The 25,569-nt window shown below is 41.6% G+C and overlaps 1 protein-coding gene across 4 annotated transcripts in view; it reads left to right on the top strand.

Moving 5' to 3' along the window:
* Window positions 1-25,569, top strand: part of brip1 (BRCA1 interacting helicase 1) — a 258,015-nt gene that overhangs the window by 214,087 nt on the left and 18,359 nt on the right. For all 4 annotated transcript variants that reach the window (XM_085964698.1, XM_085964697.1, XM_085964696.1 and 1 more), the window contains 3 exons: window positions 16,823-16,935; window positions 18,585-18,667; window positions 24,774-25,130. In XM_085964698.1, coding sequence (XP_085820824.1) covers window positions 16,823-16,935; window positions 18,585-18,667; window positions 24,774-25,130 — 553 coding nt within the window. The remainder of the gene's footprint in view (window positions 1-16,822; window positions 16,936-18,584; window positions 18,668-24,773; window positions 25,131-25,569) is intronic.

Raw genomic sequence — 25,569 nt, 5'->3', positions numbered from 1 at the left:
CCTTGAATGGACCACAGCAAACCTTTACTCTTTCTCTTTAAAGCATAGCAGATCAAATCTGTTGTGGTGATGAATAGGTAACAGTAGAATTTTTATATGGTCATGTTAGATATTATATAAAAAATTAAACTGAGAGGATATACTTCTGAGATACTATGCTAATGTGACCTGTAGAGCATTATGAGCAGATTTGTAAATAATGGTCAGTAGCAATTATTTTTTGACCAGCGGCATTTTATGTCAAAACAATATTCACTTATGGTTCTAAAAAGGTTGACATGAACAGTGAATAATCATTTCTTGTTTATTTGGTTTTTTTTATGGACAGATTATCTTCTTCTTTGCCAGTCAGCCATTGCAATTTTTATAATTATTAATCTGTTGAGTACATAAGCACTTTTCAGCTTTCAAAGCACACATGCTTTCGATCGCATAACATTTACAAAATTGCTTTACTATGGATTTCTGAAGCGGAATATTTTAATGTAGAATTAGTGAATTGTGCGGAACACTTTCTTCACAACATCCTCTGCTTTTGATAAACTAACAAGAGAAATGCAACATGTATAGAATATTAACTACCCCAGTAAAAAGTGACATCCTCTTCTGTCATATGAGGAGACTACACACTTTATTTTTCGGTAACCCCCTCCTGCCCAAAGTCATAATCTTGTATCTTTTTTTTAGAAAAAGAGGGGCAAGCACCTATCTTGTCTCATGGTGCAAAACTGCACAGTAAGACCTAGGAGACATAGTTGTAGATGGTAATAGAATAGACGAATTATCAGCAACAAAATATGGAAGCTCTCAATGAAGATTTCGAGCCAATGGGACAGTTGGAGGTTGGTACTAGTAACAGATGTAGACTCCATTTTCTGATATGGGTAACCTGTTGTTTTATCAGTGATGGCTAGTTACGCGGGTAGGTGCCTGCTAAATCGAGGTATCTGTTTCATTTACCTCATTAAATAGAAACCTTTTGATACCGAGGGCAGTGTGTGTACTTACCCCTAAAACTTTGCATTGAACAGAGTTTTTTTCATTTTCTGGGATTGACCCCACATTTCTCTAAATGCCCTTTATCCTGGTTTGTTCCAGTTTTGTCCTAAATTGAAGATAATTGTTGGCTTTTATTTAATAAAAGGAAGCACCACACATATACTAAAATAAGGTTTTGTTCCCATTTCTGTTTTACATTGATGGAAAATCTCCATAAATGTAGAAACCCGCTCTGACAATGCCCCTGAAATGATATGCCTGAAAACAGTATAAAACAGTCATTACATCGATAACCTCATTTGCTTTCATGGGATTAAAATGGATATCCCAGCTCTTTTATGTTGGAGAGAGCTGTCTCAACCTATAATCAGCTTGAAGTCCCCAGTTCCCACATAATGCAGTGAAATGATCATTATTACAGAGGAATATCTTAGAAATTCATTGTTAGAATGGCAGTTCATGGAACATATGGTGCCATGTTTGATCCTTTTATGCTTGTTATAGGAATGAAAACTTTTACCATACATTAATGCCAACTCCTGTGGTAAACTGAATCAAATTATTTGAGTAATTTGATAAAGAATAATGTAAATAATACTAGGGATAAGACATGGGTACTGCAATTAGAAACAGCAGTTCTCTGTCAGTGGATTATCACTTGCATGTGTAAGCATCTTTTCACTTGGAGTTATGGGGTTATGAATTGGCCAGAACTGTCATGTGTTCCTCTGAAGCATACTCATTCACTGTTGCACATCTTTCACAGTGATTCTGTGTGCATTTGTTTTATTTACGTGGAGCATGTTGAAATTGCTTCCTAATTCTTAGAACATTGTCATGCAACATTGGATTGTAAGTTGCACATATTGGTTGTGGTGCGGATTATGTGCTGATTTGTATGAAAGCATATTGGAATCAAATGTAAAGCATATTAAAATGAGCACTGCATATACTCTTCATGGTTGCTTGATTACCACCTAGTTTGTTTTTTATGCTTGTTTGAATCAAGCATATTGAAATAAGCATCCCCTCGTTGCATTTAAACAGTTTTTTTTTTAACTTCAGCTTCTGTACAGCATTAAAAATGCAACTGTTCCTATAATGGAATCAGATTTAAAGTGACAGGTTTGTGTAAAGATTTAATGTTTTGTGGTATTCAAAATGAATTCGTTGCGATCATTTCATTATCCCATATGGGGAAAAAAAGAGGGTTAGGCACTATGTTCCTTTGCAGTGTTGCATACTATATTTGCTGTTAGTACAATAGATAGATTATTGAATCTGTTATCCTATGTCAGCAGAGATGGGTATTAATGTGTGGTAAACGCCCACATTCTGAGAACAAATTCAGTTGCCACAGCTCAATAGTTACATCTCTAATCTATATACTAATGGTCATAATGAATGTTTCAGCATGTTTTATGCTGGAAGGAAGAATCTTGAGCTGACTGCAGCATTTGGTCAGAATTCATGCTTTAATCAGCCCTCCTCTATTTCAGAATTAAAAAAAAATAAGTGCGCATTATCAGTGAAACTGGTGTGTAGATTCATATTACAGGAAACTTTGTGCTATCCGGCACCCACGGGACCGAGCTGCTGCCGTTGCCTAAAAAGTGCCGTACTCTCCAGAGTTAGTTGAGAGATACGGAGATTCTTATCTCCGTATTTGACAACAAACACTGTTGCTTAGCAACAGCTTCTAAACACTCGGGTGTGGCCCTAAAGCTCTGTAGCTGAAGCTGTTGCTATAGCTATAGACCTTGCACAGCTTGACTGTTCAAACAAAGCAAAAAAAACAAACAAAAAGAATAAAAAACGGCTGCTGATTTTTGCCGCTGGCTCCAGATTGCCGGATAGCTCGGCTTCAGATTGCCGGATAGCTCACCTCCGGATAGCACAAAGTTTCCTGTACTATGGTACGTGTTTCCACTAAATCATCTTGAAAGTGGTCTTTTTCTTTGAAGCAACCCTTAAAACCGTCTACATTTTAAAGTTTTTTTTGTAGGGCACAGTAGTATTGTGAATCAGTGCTTTCAATATAAGAAATAGTCTGTATTTCTCACATATGTTAGGCAGGGAGAAAAGTATTGAATCTTATGATACGATTAAGTTTGTCGGTCAATCATTTTCTCACCATTCAAACTGTATTCCATTATAAATCTAACACGCTGCCTAAGACAGTCTGTTAGTTTGCCTCTTGAGTGGCACTTATGAGACTGTTCTATCTGCTATAAAGTAACGCTATGTGTTTGTTCTCAATCTTCAATTCATTCTCTTTCAAATGTTACTGTTTTCAACTGAGTTTTTAAGCATGCTGCTCTAGGAAGAATGATGAGTCTGAAAACACACCCCTGGCACCACCACATGTAACAAAATGCATAACGGCTCGCTCAAGATCAGATATTCTACACATCACATCCCACACAGGCTTCACACATTCCATCCCTCTGTGTTGGATAATTGCCGGAGGGGCTGTAGCGAGGACTAACATAATTTCATCATAATAGCCCAGCAAAGTCCGGTCTGGTCATTTCTGCTCGTATACCTGCCAATTCACGTCCTCAAGATATCCCCAAGGACTCCATTGCCAATTAATTAATTTTTGAACTGTAACCACTTGTTTTTGTAAGCAAATGCAGCAGCCAATTTGCCCACAGAAAGGTCCCACAAACAGCAATGAAATGAAGGGACCAGTTCATTTGTATTAGTGGTTCTGGCTGTAGGATGAATGTCAGCCAGCATTCTGCTCTTCAAAAAAAAAAAGTCATGGGATATTTTGTGTCCAGATAGACAGTTTAATATCTTATCTGAAAGATGGCATCTCTGACAATGCAATATTCACTCAGTACTGCACTGAAGTGTTAGCCTACATTGGCCTGTATTTTCCGACCCCTACGGGTGTGTATGAGCTGTGTACACCCGAAGGGGCCTCGCAAGTAAGAACATAAGCAGGAGTAGGCCGTACGGCCCCTCGGGCCTGCTCCGCCATTCAATAGGATCATGGCCGATCCGAACCTAGACTCACGTCCACTTCCCTGCCCTCTCCCCGTAACCCCTAATTCCCTTATCTGCTAAGAAACTGTCTATCTCCGTTTTAAATCTATTTAATGTTGCAGCTTCCACAGCTCTCTGGGGTAGCAAATTCCATAGATTAACTACCCTCTGAGTAAAGAAGTTTCTTCTCATCTCAGTTTTGAAAGGGCAGCCCCTTATTCTAAGATTATGCCCCCTAGTTCTAGTCTCACCCATCAGTGGAAACATCCTCACCGCATCCACCGGATCAATCCCCCTCACAATCTTATATGTTTCGACAAGATTGCCTCTCATTCTTCTGAACTCCAATGAGTAGAGGCCCAACCTACTCGACCTTTTCTCATACGTCAACCCCCTCATCTCCGGAATCAACCGAGTGAACCTTCTCTGAACTGCCTTGAGAGCAAGTACAGGAAACTTTGGTTTATCCGGAGGTTGTATGTCCGGAAAGCTCGATCTACCGGCAGAAATCAGGAGCCGTTTTGTTAGGTTTTTTTTCTTCTCGTGGCTTTGTTTTCAACAGTCGGGCTCTGGAAAGTCTCTCTGAAGCTGTTGCTAAGCTACAGAGACGCTTCCAAGGTACGGGCCGACTGTTTACAAGCTGTTGCTAAGCAACAGTGTTTGTTGTCAGATACGGAGATGAAAACCTCCGTATGCTTCAACATTAACTTTGTATGTCCGGCAGTTTTGATAGATCGGCAACAGCTCGGTCCAGTCGGTGCCGGATATAACAAAGTTTCCTGTATATCTTTTCTTAAATATGGAAACCAAAACTGCACGCAGTATTCCAGGTGTGGCCTCACCAATACCCTGTATAACTGCAGCAAGGCTTCCCTGTTTTTGTACTCCATCCCCCTTGCAATAAAAGCCAACATTCCATTGGCCTTCCTGATCACCTGCTGCACCTGCATACTAACTTTGTGTTTCATGCACCAGGACCCCCAGATCCCTTTGTACTGTAGCACTTTGCAGTTTCTCTCCATTTAGATAATAACTTGCTCTTTGATTTTTTCTGCCAAAGTGCATAACCTCACACTTTCCAATATTATATTTCATCTGCCAAATCTCTGCCCACTCACTTAGCCTGCCTATGTCCTTTTGCAGGTTTTTTATGTCCTCCTCACTCACTGCTTTCCCTCCCATCTTTGTATCGTCGGCAAACTTGGTCCCTTCCTCCAAATCATTAATATAGATTGTAAAGAGTTGGGGTCCCAGCACTGCCCCTGTGGAACACCACTAGTTACTGATTGCCAGCCCAAGAACGAACCATTTATCCCAACTCTTTGTTTTCTGTTAGATAGCCAATCTTCCACCCATGCTAGTATATTACCCCCAATCCCGTGATTTTTTATCTTGATCAGTAATCTTTTGTGTGGCACCTTGTCAAATGCCTTTTGGAAGTCCAAATACACTACATCCACTGGTTCCCCTTTATCCACCCTGTATGTTACGTCCTCAAAGAATTTGAGCAAATTTGTCAAACATGACTTCCCCTTCATAAAACCATGCTGACTCTGTTCTATTAAATTATGTTTATGCAAATGCTCTGTTACTGTTTCCTTAATAATGGACTCCAACATTTTACCAACCACAGATGTTAAGCTAACTGGTCTATAGTTTCCAGCTTTTTGTCTACTTCCCTTCTTAAATAAGGGTGTTACATTAGCAGTTTTCCAATCTGCCGGGACCTTTCCTGAGTCCAGGGAGTTTTGGAAAATAATCACCAATGCATCCACAATCCCTACTGCTACTTCTCTCAATACCCTAGGATGTAGGCCATCAGGTCCGGGGGATTTATCCGCCTTAAGTCCCATTATTTTACCGAGTACCACCTCCTTAGTGATTTTAATCGTGTTTAGCTCCTCCCCCCGCATTGCCCCCCTGTTTGTCCAGTGTTGGGATATTTTTAGTGTCCTCTACTGTAAAGACTGATACAAAATATTTGTTCAGCGTCTTGGCCATCTCCATGTTCCCCACCACTAGTTTCCCAGTCTAATCCTCTAAGGGACCAACATTCACTTTAGCCACCCTTTTTCTTTTTATATAGCTGTAGAAACTCTTGCTATCTGTTTTTATATTTTTTGCTAGTTTACTTTCATAATCTATCTTCCCTTTCTTAATTAATCTTTTAGTTATTCTTTGCTGGTTTTTAAATGCTTCCCAATCTTCTATCCTCCCACTAGATTTGGCTACTTTATATGCCCTTGTTTTCAGTCAGATACTATCCTTTATTACTTTACTAAGCCAAGGATGGCTGTCTTTTCTTTTACTCCCCTTTTTCCTCAGTGGAATATATTTTTCTTGAAAGATGTGAAATATCTCCTTGAATGTAGACCACTGCTCTTGAACCGTCTTACACTTTAATCTGTTTTCCCAGTCCACTTTAGTCAATTCTACTCTCATACCTTCATAGTCTCCTTTATTTAAGCTCAGTACGCTGGTTTGAGATCCAACTCTCTCACCCTCAAACTGAATTTGGAATTCAACCATATTATGGTCACTCATTGCAAGGGGATCCTTTACTAGGACATTTTTTATTAATCTTGTCTCATTACACAGGACCAGATCTAAGATTGCCTGTCCCCTAGTTGGTTCAGTTACATACTGCTCAAGGAACCCGTCCCTAATACACTCTATGAACTCTTCCTCAAGGCTGCCATGCCCAATTTGATTAGTCCAGTCAATATGAAAGTTAAAATCCCCCATAATTATAGCTGTTCCCTTATTACAAGCCCCAACTATTTCCTGATTTATACTCCGACCAACAGAGTTGCAACTGCTAGGAGGCCTATAGACTACGCCCACTAGTGATTTTTTCCCCTTATTATTCCTTATCTCCACCCAAACTGTTTCACTATCCTGATCCTTTGACCCAATATCATTTCTGACTATTGCAGTGATTCCATCCTTGATCAACATAGCAACCCCACCTCCCTTTCCTTCCTGTCTGTCCTTCCTAATTGTCAAATACCCTTGTATGTTTAGTTCCCAGTCATGATCCTCTTGCAGCCATGTTTCCGTAATGGCCACCAGATCATAACCATGTGTAGTTATTTGTACCGTCAACTCGTCTATTTTGTTATGAATGCTGCGTACATTCAGATAAAGAACTTTCAAATACGTTTTCTGACAATTTATACCTGCTTCTACCCCTTTTACTACTTTACCTTTATCATCATACATTCTGTCCCTTCCTGACACGCTCTGGTTTTTAATTCCCCCACTGCTACCTTGCTCTGTTGCCTTCTCCGCTGTCATTTTTATTTCTCGCTCTCTTAAAACCTCCCCCCCACTAATTAGTTTAAAGCCCTCTCTACAGCCCTAGTTATTCGATTCACCAGGATTCTAGTCCTAGCACTGGCCAAATGAAGTCCGTCCCAACGGAACAGCTCTCTCCTGTCCCAGTACTGATGCCAGTGTCCCAAGAAGCAAAACCCATTTCTGCCACACCAGTCTTTGAGCCACGCATTTAACTCTCTAATTTTATTTACCCTAGCCAAATTTGCACGTGGCTCAGGTAGTAATCCAGAGATTATTACCCTTGTGGTTCTGCTTTTTAATTTGGCCCCAAGCTGCTCAAACTCCCTCAGCAGAACCTCTTTCCTTGTCCTATCTATGTCGTTGGTACCAACGTGGACCACGACAACTGGATCCTCCCCTTCCCACTCCAAGTTTCTCTCCAGCCCAGAGGAGATGTCCTTAACCCTGGCACCGGGCAGGCAACACAGCCTTCGGGGCTCTTGCTCTCGGCTGCAAAGAACCCTATCTATCCCCCTAACGATACTATCCCCTACCACTACAACATTTCTTTTAACTCCCCCCCCCCCCCCCCCCACCCCACTTGAATGGCCCCCCGCTCCACGGTGCTGTGGCCAGGTTGCTCATCCTCCCCGCAGTCCCCGTTCCCATCCTCACAGGGAGTAAGAGCCTCAAACCTGTTGGACAAGAGCAAGCGCTGCGGCTCCTCCAACTCTACCTGCTGAATCCCCTTACCTGCCTCACTTCTAGTCACATCATCCTGTCCCTGACCACGGACTACATCTGAATTAATTAATCTAATTGGTGTGACTATCTCCTGAAACACAGAGTCCAGGTAACACTCCCCCTCCCTGATGTGTCGCAGTGTCTGAAGCTTGGTCTCAAGCTCATCAACACGGAGCCGGAGTTCCTCTAGCAGCAAACACTTATCGCAAATGTAATCACCGTGAGCATCAATGGTGTCCACCAGCTCCCACATTTCGCAGTAGTAACACATCACCTGCTCTCCCATTCTGTGTAATTAATTAAATTTATTAATATTATTTAAGAAGACCCTGTGCCCCTATTTTAGGTGAAGATCACACCTTAATTTAAAAGAACTTACCAACTTATAAAGGTTTTAAAAAGAAAGACAAAAACAGCCCCTCACTCCCCACTTGCCCGAACTCTCTCACTTACCAAACTCTAGATAAGCACTCTTTCGCTGCCGCACTCCGCGCTGGCCGCGCTCGCACTGGCCTTTTAAACTTTCAGCAGCCAATCAGTGTCCCCTATTCAATTAATTACACTTCTGGTTTTTTACCAATTTTTTAATGCGCTGAAAACCGGCACTTCCAATCTGTCAAGAATTCTCTTGACGGATCCTCCACCTGCCCTGGAGAAGGGCCTCTGTGGGTGGAGAGTTCCGCTTTCTGCACAACCTCCGCCCGCTGAAATCCCTTAAAAATCTTACGCCTGGTAAAAGCAGGCATACTGCCTGCTTTTACCAGCATAAGAGTTTAAAAAAGTAATTTAAAAAAAAATTTCACTCATTTATAATTCAAAAATATTTCTAAAAAAGGTAAGTTTATTTTTAGCCCCGTGAAAAACTTTAATTATTTTTTTCAAAAAATTCAAATATTTAATTAATGTCATTTTAACTCATTTTAAATACGTGATTTAAAAAAATGTATTTAATGTTTTAGTGTGTTTTTTGAGTGATCCCCATTCATACTTTTGACAGATATATGCGGAGAGACCTGTCAAAAGTGTGAAGGAGGATTCCCTTCTTTGATTGGTTCCCCATGGCCCACGTGATCCCAGGGACGCTTGCAAACCGCCTGGGCCCCTGGGATACCTGGGCCTCTGCGCACGCGCACCAGGAGAGGCTCAGGAGCAGAAGTGTCGGGACCTACGAAGCCAGCGGGTAAGTTCGTAGATTTTTTCCAGATCGGAGGCATCCGCACGCAGGAAGCCTCCGATCGGAAAATCTGGGCCAATATGTGCTTAAGATCTGAAGTAGGACTTGATTCCAGAACCTTGTGGCTCAGGGAAGAGTGCTACCAGTGAGTCAAGCAGACATTCAATTACCAACTTTCAAATAATTGTAGCCATCCAGTTAAGTGCTAACTTGTTGATAAGAATGGGACACAGATGGCAGTAATTTTCTTCATTGCTGAAGCATTTGTTAAAAACTAACCTTAAACAGTAATGCATAAAACATATTTAAGTGAGGGGGGGAGAGACAATCCTGTTTTACCGAGCTCCGCGATGACAGCTCTGGTTTCTCTCATTTGAATTAGCGAGACAATTGTTTGTGTGTAGTGAAAAAGTTGGATTTTGTATATAAAATTAACTTTTATAGTAAAGCAATGACATTAAGCTTTGGTATGTTTTGACTTTTCCTTTAAGTAAACAATTGTGAGAAATCAGTATAAAGAACTCACTTCACCCAGCTGTGCACAATCAAATCTGCTTTCTGGCAGGCCGCTACAGTACTATCTGTTGGGGAGAAGTCACACTTGAGCTTGTATGTAGATAAAGCAGTTTCATAAAGTGCAGCATTCATTGTGATGTTATGATGTGCCTTGCTTGCTGGAACATTGTGCCCTCTCCAGCTCTTGTACTGAAGACAACACAGTGCTACTCCACTTTGGGTCTTGCTGAAGGAAGAGCAGTTGAATTGAGTGTAACTTGCTGATTTTTGAGAAGTATAAGCACAGGTGAAAATGTAACCACTTATTAGTGCATATGTGCATTGTGATTCTAAATGCTAATGTACTGTTTTGATGTTTAGTTGCAGAATTGTGGAATAAACGCAATGAATGCAAAATCCATTGATTAAGTCATTTTTTTTCAGTACATTTAACTATGTTCATATCTTTAATTACTACGAATACTTAGGAGCTGTTTTTTGCTTGCTTCTTCGGAGTACTCTGCTGACTTATTTAAGCTCTTAACATTGCCACATCTTTTTTTCTTTGCCATCAATTATGAGTAAATTCTGTTGCTTTTCTTTTGCAGTTCCTGTATAAAATTTATCCCCAATTATCACTTTAGCAACTAACTTTGACAGAGTAGAAATAGAAGGATACTTCAGATGAATACGTGGCTAGAGGAATGGTGCCAGGGGGAGGGATTCAAGTTCCTGGGACATTGGAACCGGTTCTGGGGAAGGTGGGACCAGTTCAAACTGGACGGTTTGCACCTGGGCAGGGCTGGAACCAATGTCCTAGGGGGAGTGTTTGCTAGTGCTGTGGGGGAGGGTTTAAACTAAAATGGCAGGGGGTTGGGAACCTGAGCAGGGAGACAGAGGAAAGGGAAACAAGGATAAAAGCAAAAGATAGGAAGGAGAAAAACAAAAGTGGCAGTCAGAGAAATCAGCGGTTTAAATAATAATTCTAATAGGTCTAAGAGCGTTAAAAAAACAAGCCTGAAGGCTTTGTGTCTTAATGCAAGGAGCATTTGTAATAAGGTGGATGAATTGGCTGCGCAAATAGAAGTAAACAAATACGATTTGGTTGGGATTACAGAAACGTGGCTCAAGGAAGGCCAGGACTGGGAACTCCACATCCAGGGGTATTCGATATTCAGGAAAGATAGGCAAAAAGGAAAGGGAGGCGGGGTAGCATTACTGGTTAAAGAAGGGATTAACACAATTGTAATGAAGGATATTAGCTCTGATGAGGTGGAATCTGTATGGGTAGAATTGAGAAATACTAAGGGGAAAAAAACGTTAGTGGGAGTGGTTTATAGACCTCCAAACAGTAAGGCGGAGGTTGGGGATGGCATTAAAAGGGAAATTAAAGAAGCGTGCAATAAGGGCACAGCAGTCATCATGGGTGACTTTAATCTACATATAGATTGGGCCAACCAAATGAGTAACAATACTGTGGAGGAGGAATTCCTGGAGTGTTTACGGGATGGTTTTCTGGACCAATATGTCGAGGAAGCAACCAGAGATCAGGCCATCTTAGACTGGGTATTATGTAACGAGAAAGGATTAATTAGCAATCTTGTTGTACGAGGCCCCTTGGGTCGGAGCGATCATAATATCGAATTCTTCATTATGATGGAGAATGAAGTAGTTGACTCGGAGACTAGGGTCCTCAATTTAAATAAAGGAAACTACGATGGTCTGAGGAGCGAGTTCGGTAGGATTGATTGGGGAATGGCACTCAAAGGGTTGACGGTGGATAGGCAATGGCAAACATTCAAAGACCAAATGGATGAACTACAGAATTTGTTCATCCCAGTTTGGCATAAAAATAAAACAAAAAAGGTGACCCAACCGTGGCTAACAAGGGAAATTAGGGATAGCATAAGGTCCAAGGAGAGGGCATATAAATTGGCCAGAAAAAGCAATAATCCTGAGGATTGGGAGCAGTTTAGGATTCAACAAAGGAGGACAAAGGGATTAATTAAGAAAGGGAAAATAGAATATGAGAGTAAGCTTGCAGAGAACATAAAAACTGACTGTAAAAGCTTTTATAGATATGTGAAGAGAAAAAGATTGGTGAAGTCAAGCGTAGGTCCCTTACAGTCAGAATCAGGGGAATTTATAATGGGGAACAAAGAAATGGCAGACCAACTAAATACATATTTTGGTTCTGTCTTCACAAAGGAGGACACAAATAACCTCCCAGAGATGCCGGGGAACATAGGGTCTGATGAAAGGGTGGAACTGAAAGAAATCAGTATTTGTAGGGAAATGGTGTTAGGGAAATTGATGGGACTGAAGGCCGATAAATCCCCAGGGCCTGATAATCTACATCCCAGGGTACTTAAGGAAGTGGCCCGAGAAATAGTAGATGCATTGCTGGTCATCTTCCAGAATTCGATAGACTCTGGAACGGTACCCATGGATTGGCGGGTAGCTAATGTTACCCCACTATTCAAAAAAGGTGGTAGAGAGAAGGCGGGGAATTATAGACCGGTAAGCTTGACATCGGTAGTGGGGGAAATGCTAGAGTCCATTATAAAAGATGTAATATCAGAGCACTTGGAAAGCAGTGACTGGATCGGACAAAGTCAACATGGATTTACAAAAGGTAAATCATGCTTGACTAATCTACTGGAATTTTTTGAGGATGTAACTGGTAAAATAGATAAGGGAGAACCAATGGATGTGGTGTACTTGGACTTTCAGAAGGCTTTCGATAAGGTCCCGCATAAGAGATTGGCGTGCAAAATTAAGGCACATGGGATTGGGGGCAAGGTATTGACTTGGATAGAGAACTGGTTGGCGGACAGAAAGCAAAGAGTTGGAATAAACGGGTCGTTTTCCGAGTGGCAGGCAGTGACTAGTGGGGTACCGCAAGGATCGGTCCTAGGACCCCAGCTGTTCACTATATATTAATGATCTGGACGAGGGAATTGGATGTAATATCTCCAATTTTGCAGACGACACAAAGCTGGGTGGGAGGGTATGCTGTGAGGAGGATATCGTGAAACTCCAGCACGATTTGGACAGGTTGGGTGATTGGGCAGAAACATGGCAAATGCACTATTAATGTGGATAAATGTGAGGTTATCCACTTTGGTGGCAAAAACAGGAAGGCAGATTATTATTTGAAAGGCAATAGATTGGGAGAAGGGGAAGTGCAAAGAGACCTGGGTGTTCTTGTGCACCAGTCGCTGCAGGTAAGCATGCAGGTGCAGCAGGCGGTTAAGAAGGCAAATGGTATGTTGGCCTTCGTAGCAAGAGGGTTCGAGTACAAGAACAAGGATGTCTTGCTTGCAGTTGTACAGGGCCTTGGTGAGACCACACCTTGAGTATTGTGCGCAGTTTTGGTCGCCTTACCTGAGGAAGGACGTTCTTGCCATGGAAGGAGTTCAGCGAAGATTCACCAGGCTGATACCTGGGATGGCAGGAATGACGTATGAGGAGAGATTGTGTCGATTGGGCTTATACTCACTGGAGTTTAGAAGATTGAGAGGGGATCTCATCGAAACCTATAAAATTCTGTCAGGCCTGGACAGACTAGATGCAGGAAGGATGTTTCTGATGGCCGGGGAGTTCAGAACCAGGGGTCTTAGTCTAAGGATAAGGGGTAAGCCATTTAGGACTGAAATGAGGAGGAATTTCTTCACCCAGAGAGTGGTGAACCTGTGGAATTCTCTGCCACAGAGGGCGGTGGAGGCCAGTTCATTAAGTATATTCAAGAAAGAGTTGGATATATTTCTTAAGGCTAAAGGGATCAAGGGATATGGGGAGAAGGCAGGGACAGGGTACTGAATTTGGATGATCAGCCATGATCTCATTGAATGGCGGAGCAGGCTCGAAGGGCCGAATGGCCTACTCCTGCTTCTCTCTTCTATGTTTCTATACCTGCAATTCTCATTTGTAATAAATGACTGAGCTCAATAGGATCTAACCGAAGGAACATGAAATAGCTGAGAAACTTTCACAGTAATTAAACACAGAGGAATGAGCAAAGCAGCGCAAGGCATCATCCACTGGGGTTTAGTGTCCCTTTAACCCATTTATGCATTGAGCTTATACATTTCATCAATCAGATACAATAGCATTACCTGCTTTGTCGAGAAATCCATAGAGAAGTCTGTAGAGTAGCTTTTAAGGGAGGAAAAGAAAGAAAAATCAATATAATATATCCCTTTATTGACTTAACATTGTCGTGCAGTCTTTGAAGTTCAAGCATTGTTGTGTTGCAACTTTTTCTGCTATATCATCTTGGACTTATTGAGAGCAGAAATAACTGATTAAACCAAGGAATTATTTTCTATTCAACTCAGTACCAAATGTGAGTTCTATGATTTTTTGATTTCATTAAATTTGAAGAGTTGATGCGGTGTTTAAACTATGCCATCCTGTTTATGTTTTTTGATTTATGATCAGGAATTTCTGTTCTTTTTATCATGACATTCAAATTTGACTATCTAAAGGATGCCAAAAGAACATGTGTGTCCACATTTAATTATTTGGTGTACAAAATTGCACAAAAAGTCAAAGTGGATAATGTTTCTCTGCAGCTGTGAAAATAAACATTCAAATATTTTATCATTTGTAGAGCATAGCTTGAAATTGTTATGCATTTTTTGTTTTGTAAAGTTGAATTGAACATTACATATATTATACACTTATGTAATATTGTACATGTATGTCTTTTACATCTAAGTATAATGCATGCAATTTGATTATTTATAATATAGCCTGAGCATCTGCAGCAGTGGCTTCCCTTCCTGCTCCCACACTGTTACTTTTGGAGTTTCCCAAGGATCAATCCTGTTTCCTCATCTACAAGCTGCCCCTTGGCAACATCATATGTAAATGTGGGGGTCAGCTTCCACATGTATGTTGATGATACCCAGCTCTCCACTACATCTCTCAGCCCTCCACTGCCTCTGTGATGTTAGTCTGCTTGGATGAACCGTAGTTTCCTCTAGCTAAACATTGGTAATACCGTAATTGTTGTTTTTGGCCCCCAAATTGCATATCCTTGCCATCGATTCCATCGCTCCCCCAGGCGACTGTCTCAAGCCAAACTAGACTTTTCACGGCTTTGTTGCCTATTTAACTCTGAGCTGAGTTTCCGATCCCATACCCTCTTCATCACTAAGAGCCCCTATTTCCGCCTCCGTAACATCGCCTGCCTCTGCCCCGCCTCATCCCATCTTTCTTTTATTTTTATTCATTGATGGGATGTGGGCGTCGCTGGCTGGCTAGGCCTGCATTTAGTGCCCATCCCTAATTACCCTTGAGAAGATGGTGGTGAGCCGCCTTCTTGAACCGCTGCAGTCCATATGGTGTAGGTACACCCACAATGCTGTTAGGAAGGGAGTTCCGGGATTTTGGCCCAGCGACAGTGAAGGAACGGCGATACAGGTCCAAGTCAGGATGGTGTGTGGCTTGGAGGGGAACTTGTCGGTGGTGATGTTCCCATGTGTCTGCTGCCCTTGTCCTTCTAAGTGGTAGAGGTCGCGGGTTTGGAAGGTGCTGTTGAAGAAGCCTTGGCGAGTTGCTGCAGTGCATCTTGTAGATGGTACACACTGCAGCCACAGTGCGCCGGTGGTGGAGGGAGTGAATGTTGAAGGTGGTGGATGGAGTGCCAATCAAGCGGGCTGCTTTATCCTGAATGTTGTCGAGCTTCTTGAGTGTTGTTGGAGCTGCACTCATCCAGGCAAGTGGAGAGTATTCCATCACACTCCTGACTTGTGCCTTGTAGATGGTGGAAAGGCTTTGGGGAGTCAGGAGGTGAGACACTCGCCGCAGAATTCCCAGCCTCTGGCCTGCTCTTGTAGCCACAGTATTTATATGGCTGGTCCAGTTCAGTTTCTGATCAATGGTAACCCCCAGGATGTTGATAGTGAGGGATTCAGCGATGTAATGCCATTGAATGTCAAGGGGAGATGGTTAGAGTCTCGCTTGTTGGAGATGGTCATTGCCTGGCACTTGTGTGGTGCGAATGTTACTTGCCACTTGCTGCTGAAACCTCCTTCCATGCCTTTGTCATCTCCAGATTTGACTATGCCAATGTTTTGGCCAGCCTCCCATTCTTCCTTAATAATCTGCAGCTCATTCAAACTCTGCTGCCTGTATCCTATCCCGCACCAAGAACCAGTGACCTGTCACCCCTATCCTTGCTAACCTGCATTGGTTTCCAGTCCTCCAACACCCCCAGTTTAAAGTTCTCATCCTTTTGTTTACATCTCTTCATGGCTTTTCCCCTGCCTCTTTCGTCTCCTTTTAGACCTTTCTTAAAACCCACCTCTTTAACCAAGCTTTTGGTCACCCTCCTAATATTTGCACCTTTGGCTCAGCATTCATTTTCTTTACCTTGTGCCTCCATGAAAGACTTTGGGGCCTTTTTATAATGCTAAAGGTGCTATATACTGTAAGTGCAAGTTGTTGTTGAGATATAGGAAACTTTCGTTTAACCGGAGGTTAAATGTCCGGAAAGCTCGATCTACCAGCAAAATTCAGGAGCCGTTTCCTATAAGTTTTTTTACTTCTCGTTGCTTTTTTTTTCCAGTCAGGCTCTGCAAGGTCTAGCTGAAGCTGTTGCTTAGCTACAGAGAGGCTTTTAAGCTGCGGCCGACTGTTTTGAAGCTGTTACTAAGCAACAGGGTTTGTTGATTCACACGGAGCTCAAAAGCTCCGTATGTTTTAACATTAGCGCTGGTTTCTACGGCAGTTTTGATGGTACAGCACCAGCTCGGTCCAGTCAGTGCCGGATACCAGAAAGTTTCCTGTATTTGGATTGTACAAGTCTTACTGTAAACCACTTATATAAAGTTCAGAAAGCAAAATACTGCAGATGCCGGAAATCTGTAACACTAACAGAAAGCCTTGGAGACGCTCAGCAGGTCAGGCAGCATTTGTCAAGAAGACATAAGTCAGTTGATGTTTCAAAAAGGGTTCAACACCTGAAACATTGACTGATGTGTTCTCTCGACAGATGCTGCCTAACCTGCTGAGTGTCTCCAGTGGTTTTTTTTGTTTGCTTTATGTAAAGTTCAGCCCCATTTCTGTTGCACATTAAAATTGCTAAAACGTGTACAACTATTTGAATTGTGTCTTGTTCCCCTCCAGGTTGAACTGAAACGGAAGTATAATGACCAGCATTCACGGACACGGGGTCTGCTTCCTGGTAGTCAGTGGTATGAGATTCAGGCATTTCGAGCACTGAATCAAGCCCTGGGCAGGTAAGTGTTTACAGGTCAAGTAAAGAAGCTCTCCAATCAGCCAGGGTTTTGGGGAGGAGCTAATGATGTGGGGGGTTTTCTAGTCCATTAAGTAGAGTCCAGTGACTGGGAGAGGAACTGTAACCGTGTCGGCCATATTCCTGAGAGGGAAGATGCAGACCTCAGTGAAATGGATTTAGCAGAGCATGATTCTGGTAGAACTGCTTTGTGATATGCCATTACATGGAGTTGCAGCAGATGCATGGACATAAATAGTCAACAAGTGTGTTGACAAATTTGCATGCATATAATCCTGATATTTGGAAGGAAATAGGATTGCAGGTCATAGGTGCTAGTGTGAATGGCTTTTGTTCATGGTGTTAAAACTCAATAAAGTGTGCCTAACATTTGAACAGAGGCCTAACCAGCCCACACCATAAAACACAACTTGGGCACAACCTGGGGGTTTGATGAATTACCCCGGTACTTGTGTAACTATTACAAACTCATTTACGAAGCACAAGAAATGCAGTCACTACACTGGATAGGTAAATTTTCTAGGATCAAATCCCTTAAAGAAAATTGTTCACCTGACTGCATTCTTTTTAAATAAACCACTTCTCGCTGAGCGGGTGTACAGGTGATTTGTTTCCAGTCCTCTGCCGCTACTGCTCCTAAGTTGGTTATTAAGAGTGCAATAAAACACTTGCCCATTAATTCTTAGCCCTATTGGGAGGCCTTCTGATCAGCATCATTTCCAATAGTGCTGTAGTGAATCCACATTGAAGAGGCAGTGCACTGTGTCATGAAGCCATTTAATAGAATACTTTATCCAGCGAATCAAATGTCCAAAGTTTTGCTAAATTAAGATTGAAACAAAAGTTTTAATAAATTCAAATTACTTGAGCCTTTGAATATATTTTTATGTACCATAGCTTCAAAAATGTTTTCATTTTAATTGAATAATTTTGTTACCTTTTAAAAACATTTCTGTTCATACTTTCTAACCTGCCTTTTCCCTTTTTTGATCCCTTATATTTACCTTCTCACAGTTCTACCTTTTCAGGAAGAGTGATATAATCTGCAAGGCAGACTTTACTGCACTCGTATTTTGGTTGACCGGTGCACTTCTGTAGGGAGGGACTGGTCCTATTGGGTTTCCCTAACTTTCCCCCCTCCAGTGGAAAGCTCAGTCAGTGCTCCATCCAGCAGCCCTGCTGAACCCATCTTTGCGTTTCGATTTTTGATGGAAAAAAAATCAGTTGATCTTTATTTGTAAATCATAAGGCAAGATGATCTGGTAACACAATACATCACATGATAACCTCGCCATTCCCTGCTCCCTCAGTTTCTATGAGTGGCCCCTAGTTCTACCCATCCCTAGGATCTCAAACACGCCATCCACTTTTGTTATCCTTGCCTTTAACACTTGGATCAGATCCCCTCTAAGTCTTCATTTTACTGAAGGAAGAGCATAACTTGCATTGTCAATGGTGCAACTTCTCTGGGGCTCCAAGGTTTGAAGTGTTCTTTATCATACTCAGTATCAGAAATGTACAGAAAATCAGTCTCTATTTTAAAAGCTGAAAATAATATTTAGTACGGAGAGGGATAATTTTGTTAGAAAATAATTGATAGCAGAATGTAACTACATTTACTCACTTTTATAGGTGCATTCGACATAAGAATGACTGGGGAGCACTGATCCTGGTTGATGACCGATTTAGAAGTAATACCAAAAAGTATATAACTGGTAAGGTACTATTGTCAAATCTATTTAATATTTTTGTTTTCAAACCGACTAGAATTTGGTGAGCTCTGTCTTTCTTTAGGGATTATTCAGTTAGTTGAGGAGGATGGTTATTGTTCTGTATACTTTGTAATAAATGATCAAAATGATTATTTAACATTACACCTTTGGGAGGGGTTAAATAAAAGGCTGCACTTTGTGAAAAGGTGAAAATTATGAATTACTTCTTACAGCTCCATATCCTTTTTTTAAGCTGTTTATATATTCTTTTTAAGTGATTGCTCCACAACATGAATAATCCATGGCTGAGAGGGCGGATGAGCACTTTGCTCCCAGGTTAATGCCAATGCCATACTGAAACAGGATCAGGGGTCGGCCATTTAGAACTGAGATGAGAAATTTCTTCACTCAGAGGGTTGTGAATCTTTGGAATTCTCTATTCCAGAGGGCTGTGGATGCTGAATCGTTGAATATAATCATGGCTCGAGAGGCTGTGTGGCCTACTCCTGCTCCTGTTTCTTATGAAACCAACAGCTAGGAGGTGAATGACTTCCCATAAGTTGTCCTTTTCTCCCTATGGGGAATTGTCAGGTCTCTACCTCGTGACTTCTCCATGGTAGCTGATTTGAAATCAGAACTTGGTAATCAGAGAACAACGACAACTTGTATTTATGTAGCGCCTTTAACATAGTACAATATTCCAAGGCGCTTCACAGGAGTAATATAACTCAAAAAAATTGACACCAAGCCATATAAGGAGAAATTAGGATAGGAAAGAGGCAGGTTTTAAGGAGCGTCTTAAAGGAGGAAAAAGAGGCGGAGAGGTTCAGGCAGGGAATTCCAGAACTTAGGGCCTAGGCAACAGAAGGCATGGCCACCAATGGTTGAGCGATTATAATCAAGGATGCTCAAGAGGGCAGAATTAGAGGAGCGCCGATATCTCGGGGTGGGGGGTGTTGTGGGGCTGGAGGTGATTGCAGAGATAGGGAGGGGCGAGGCCATGGAAGGATTTGAAAACGAGGATGATAATTTTGAAATCGAGGCGTTGCTTAACCAGGAGCCAATGTAGGTCAGTGAGCACTGGGGTGATGCGTGAATGGGACTTGGTGTGAGTTAGGACACAGGCAGCCGAGTTTTGGATGACCTCAAGTTTATGTAGGGTAGAACGTGGGAGGCCAGCCAGGAGTGCGTTGGAATAGTCAAGTCTAGAGGTAACAAATGCATGAATGGGGGTTTTAGCAGCAGATGAGCTGAGGCAAGGGTGGAGACGGGTGATGTTACGGAGGTGGAAATAGGTGGTCTTAGTTATGCCATGGATATGTGGTCGGCAGCTCATTTCAGGGTCAAATATGACACTAAGGTTGCGAACAGTGTGGTTCAGCCTCAGACAAATGTTAGGGAGAGGGGTGGATGGAGTCAGTGGCTAGGGAACGGAGTTTGTGGTGGGGACCGAAAACAATGGCTTCGGTCTCCACAATATTTAATTGGAGAAAATTTTTGCTCATCCAGAACTGGACCTCGGATAAGCAGTCTGACAACTTAGGGACTGTGGAGGGGTCGAGAGAAGTGGTAGTGAGGTAGAGCTGGGTGTCGTCAGCGTACATGTGGAAACTGATGCTGTGTTTTCGGATGATGTCGCCAAGGGGCAGCATGTAGATGAAAATTGGGGGGGGGCCAAGGATATATCCTTGTGGGACACCAGAGGTAACGATGCGGGAGCGGGAAGAGAAGCATTGCAGGTGATTCTCTGGTTACGATTAGGTAGATAAGAATGGATCCAGGCGAGTGCAGTCCCACCCAGCTGGACACAGTCCCACCAACCTAGCCTCAAGTTTGTGTCTCACCACTCAGTACATTACAGCAGTGCTCTGCACCATTCCGTACTGCACCTTCATATGAACAAAAAAAATACAGATGGTGCAACACATTGGCATGCCAATTTGCTGCAATATGCAGTATTGGGGTGCATGTTCAAACCCACAAATGCATATCTATTAAGTTTTGAGACTCACTGTTACGATGACAAGGGGGCTGCTGGGAAGGGAGTGGTGTGACCGACTTATTCCAGCTGCTTTCAGGTTTGTCATTCTTCGCTTAGAAGTATTTTGAATCAGCTTGGTGCATCAGCAGATGGTTCTATCTGAGATCAGGGTTTTGTGTACATGGGCTTTCAAGACACAAACCTGAATCCTGTCACTATTATCATATTTGTGTATTATCTCGCATCACCAGGCCTCTGCATTGCTACATGATCATTATTTAAAAAGTGACTTCAGTCTGAGATACATTTCCATGAAAGCCTTTTTTGGTCCATGTTGGCTATTTCTAGAAAGTAAAAAATATATTCTCCACAGCGAGTTGCTAATTTTGGCTGGGCTGTCAGGAAGGGAAGCAAATTGGATGACTTAATCAACTCATAATGCTCTTGTGTACCTCCATAGCAACCACTTCAAGAAATTTATAAGCATTGCCAAGGAGGAAGTTGATTGCTGTCTTCTTGGTCAGAAGAGGTGTGTGGGTTGGTAGAATCTAAAAAAGGGGAGTTAAATATTTGTTTAAATTGGACAAATAAAAAGCTGGAATGCTGTTCAGCATTGGAATTGCTGGATCAAACTGAAAATTTGCTCTAAAATCATTGCATGAAAATTGTGAATGTCAAATTACTGCCCTTTTGTCACTGGATGGTGCTATAGCTCTGCTTTTGGTGTTCTGATTTTGAAAATAATGTGAAACAGCTGCTTGAGATATGACTCGACCATAAAATTTTTATTTGCATCGGATTCTTAAGTAATGCTGCTGTTACTTGCCAATGCAGTGGAATTTAGCTAAAAACACAAAGTTATGTAATGTGTGTTATACTGAGATTATGCCACATTAACCTTTTTCTCTGCTGAATAAACAGGAGCACCTTATGGTTAACACAGCAAATGCAGTGATCTAATGCTTTAAGGGTTAAGGAAAATAGTTGCTCCTAGTGTACCCATGAGTGTCTGACTTGTAAAATTTTATAGAGCACATGAGCACCTGTAAATTTTTAGAGGGTACACTTGAGTGAAATGTTTTGACTTTTAGAATTCCATGCATTTGATAATGGGAATTCCTCCAAATGCAACAGGGGAGTTAGGAGGTTCAGTAATTTTACAAAAGGTTTCTTAACGCCCTAATTTTTCTTCCTGTATTTTATTTTCTCGCCTTTTTTAGATTCCCTTGCATCACGCACATTTCCTAAGCTGTTTCCAATGTGCTGCTGAGTAAGTAGGAGGTGGCCTCCTACTTGCCCTCCACCCCCTCCTTGTGAGAAAATGTAAAAGTAAATCTCTTTTCACTGTTCCAACAATATGCCTTGGCTTCAACTTCAAAAGAGCACCCTCTAATACACAAGTGTGTTGTTTTCATTTCCTATACCGGCTATTCTTAAGGACTCTCTGGGTCAACTTCCAATTAGTGCTGAATAATGGGCACTTTTATGCTGCGGATTCATGCACTATGTCCTGGATCGACACTGCCCCAGTTCAATTCAGCTAATTCCTTTCAAGAGAGATTTTCATCCCATTAGTGTAGGCTGTACTCCCAACCTGCATTCCAAAGGTGATGGGTCATTGTGTTAAACCCACTGCACCAACCAGCCTTTGGTTGGATGGTTTCAAGGGTTCCATTAGTACCCAGGACTGGGAATGGAAAAATTGGCCCACATTCCTGCTCCTGAGCCATCGACTCCTGGGGGGGAGTGAGCATATGACGGAAAGTGCACGTGTTGATCTCTGGTAAAAACATGATGGGTCTCGGCTGTGACGCTCCATATGGATAAATAACTTTCCAACACCTACTGTCCAGGCTCACATGTGAATAATAGCCACTTGGGTGAGGAACTAGAGGGCAAATGGTAGCTTTGGAATTGTATACTAGTAAGCAGTCAACATCTTCAGGAGGGGAAGGAAGAAAATTAATGAGAAATGAGTGGGGTGATGTGCAGAAAATAAAGCATGAGTTGACAAAAAACAAACAAGGATATATAGTACACTGGGAAAAAAAACAGGCAAATGTGGCAAATAATAGTTCCATGATTGCAAATCTGTGCAAAAGCAATAATAGTGCCCCATTGCAGAGCTCAGTGAACAACCTGAACAGTGAATCCTCCTACCTGTCTCCCTGCCTGCAGTGACTGGCCTGCTACGGTTGTTGCTGTCAGAGTTGTAGTCTGGTGGGTGGAAAGACCTCCTTAACGGAGCAGTACAGGACAAAGTGCCTGACTGCTAAGCTGTCCATTGTGGGTGCCTATGGTGCTAAAATTGAGGGCAGTGTAGGCGTTCACTGCCAGTACATTGCTGAAAGCAACATCATTGCAGGTCTTTTTGCCTCAGGTGGCAAACCTCGGTCACAGCTTTCCTGAGCAGCCTGAGCCTCCTTATGCACTGCACCTCAATTATTACCAGATAACTGACTGATGTGGTAGACCCTACTACCTGCTGTGAGTTGTGCACCTCCGGTGTGGTGAGCTCCCAAGCTGACCTCTTCCTCCCATTTCACTGTGCTCCCAGACTGACTTGTTTTGCTCCTGGGCTGACCTCTCTTCCTCATCCACTGTGATATGCCCATCAATACCTACTGCACCTATGCTGTGGGCCAGAAAATTATTTTATTTTAATTTCCTTTACTGCTGTGGCAGTTTTTGAAAATTTTCATCTTTAAGTTCAGGAATGGAATAAAATATTCACTTTTCAATGTAGCTACCTAGCTGTGGAATTGTGCATGGGTTCAACATTAATGACCCTTAGCAAGGCCGTAGCTTGTTAAATGAGTCTATTTCTCACTTTTGACTAACTTGTTTTTTTAAAAACTCCTTTTTGAGAGGGTAGGAATGCTCAGAGCAGGGCTAAAAGCAAACAAAGTATCCCTTGACACTTTATTTCAACAATCCACCACTTTTCATGTCTTTTTTTTGCGAAGTTTAGCAAACGCAGGAATGACGACAGACCTCAAGCGCTGGTGCATAAATCCGGTTCAGAGATCATAAAAACCCCTGTGAAAGACCAATTTATGCACGTATGCTAATTTGACTCAACCAATACTGAAACTTTATTCTACTCAGTTATTGTCACTGCTCACATGGTTAAAAATACATTTATTGGAGCCACTCCAATAGCATTTCACTGAGTAGATGCAAGTGTTGCAGTTTCATCTGTTGAACCAGAAAAGTAATTTATATGAAAACATCCATTGGAATAATAGTTGTTTTAGAGTGCGTTATAATCTCTACATGGAGATTAACCAAGCATGGATAGGCTGTTTAAAGGAAATGCTGAGCAGAGACAAAGTGACTTTACATCTGGAGTTGTGACAAAACAGCACCAGTTGAGTGAAAATAACATGCAAAATAGAAGAAAAAATGATTTCATATATTTTAACAAAACTTTAAACACAATTCATTTGCTTACAAATATATAAAATACAAAATGAACAAAAAATCATTTTTTAAACTAACAATGGATGCGAGGTACCAATCACAATTGTAAATGCTGGGAAATTGCAGTGCCCTGTTTTTGCATGAGTAAACATAGAAAGTTGTGAGGGTTAAAAAAAAAAAAATTATAATTGTTTTGGGTTTTTATGACTTTGGTAAAAAGCCCATATAATTACTTAAGCATTTTACAACTTTGGGCTTTGGTGCTGCAGTAGTGGCAGGATTTGAAATGAAGTAGATAAAGAATGGGATTGAAAGTAAATACATTTTTTTAATAAACCACCTGTAAATTATCCGTTGCAAATTAATATGGAGAGCACTGGTTGGACAAGCAACATTCTTTTTAAATCGTACTACAGTAATTTATTCAAATCTTGTAAGGATTTTGGAAATTAATTTCAATAACATGCCAGCATTGAAAAGAAAGCTAAGTCCTTATAATGATTGGGTGCATGTTTTCTTTTGGTTAAAATTGGATTGTTTTTCACAAACTTCTGTTTACACTTCACTTTTCTGATTAACATTAAGTATGACGTGACATAAAATCTATAACTCATTTTCTAGAATGCTTGTCCTCTGTTTTAGATGCTATTTCGCTCATTCTTTTTTAATTTTCACTGATTGTTACAACTTTTTGTTTAATTATAGGTCTCTCAAAGTGGATCCGTCGACAGGTCCAACACCATCCAAACTTTAACTGCGCATTGGATTCATTGTGTATGTTTTCCAATGCTCACCAGAAGGGTGTTGGTCATTTACCCAAGGTCCTCAATACAATACCTGCTATTACAACAGAATATTCAAATGAAAGTTTGTCAAAGCCTGCACATGTTGAGAACAAGGATCATCACTCACAGATTGTCAGCACACAAGGCTTGTTGGAAAATGGTATTCCGAAGTGCACCCCGCCTAATGCTAGCACAGCAAAACAGGCGACTAGTCCTAGTGCCATTGCTACACCTCCCTTCTGTGATACCAGTAAAATGAGCACTACAGGAGTACCTGGTTAGTATTAATAAAGCGCCACTCATTTCAACAGGGAACTTAATGGGTTGGTATGACCTATAAGAAAACAGTATAAAGATTTTTAATATTAGGGGAAGGGTCTTGTATGTATTTTAGGTGAGCAATAACAGTGGAATGTTTTAACTCCCTTCAAACCAAAATGCTGTCTGCCTTTTGCCAATGAGGTATAACTCAGTAGAGATAAAAAAAAATGTTTCTCTACTGCTCTGACAAAGTGCCTCAATTCGCAACTTCAGAGAAAAGCCCCATCGTCAGTAATTTGAGATTTTCATCTTCTATCCCGCCTGAATGTGATTGTTAGAGTTTTGATAAGTGATGTTGAATTTGAGTTAATTTGAGCCTGTGAAACTAATCTGGTATTGAGCAGTAGAAGACAAGACCTGTTTTTGTCCCTCTTGAATCAATCTATCAGTTATGG

Source organism: Somniosus microcephalus, chromosome 22, assembly GCF_052327205.1.
Source record: "Somniosus microcephalus isolate GS21.2 chromosome 22, FLI_Smic_1.0, whole genome shotgun sequence".
Taxonomy (NCBI): Eukaryota; Metazoa; Chordata; class Chondrichthyes; order Squaliformes; family Somniosidae; genus Somniosus; species Somniosus microcephalus.
The sequence above is the reverse complement of the archived record's forward strand: the minus strand, read 5'-3'. Positions and strand labels throughout refer to the sequence as shown.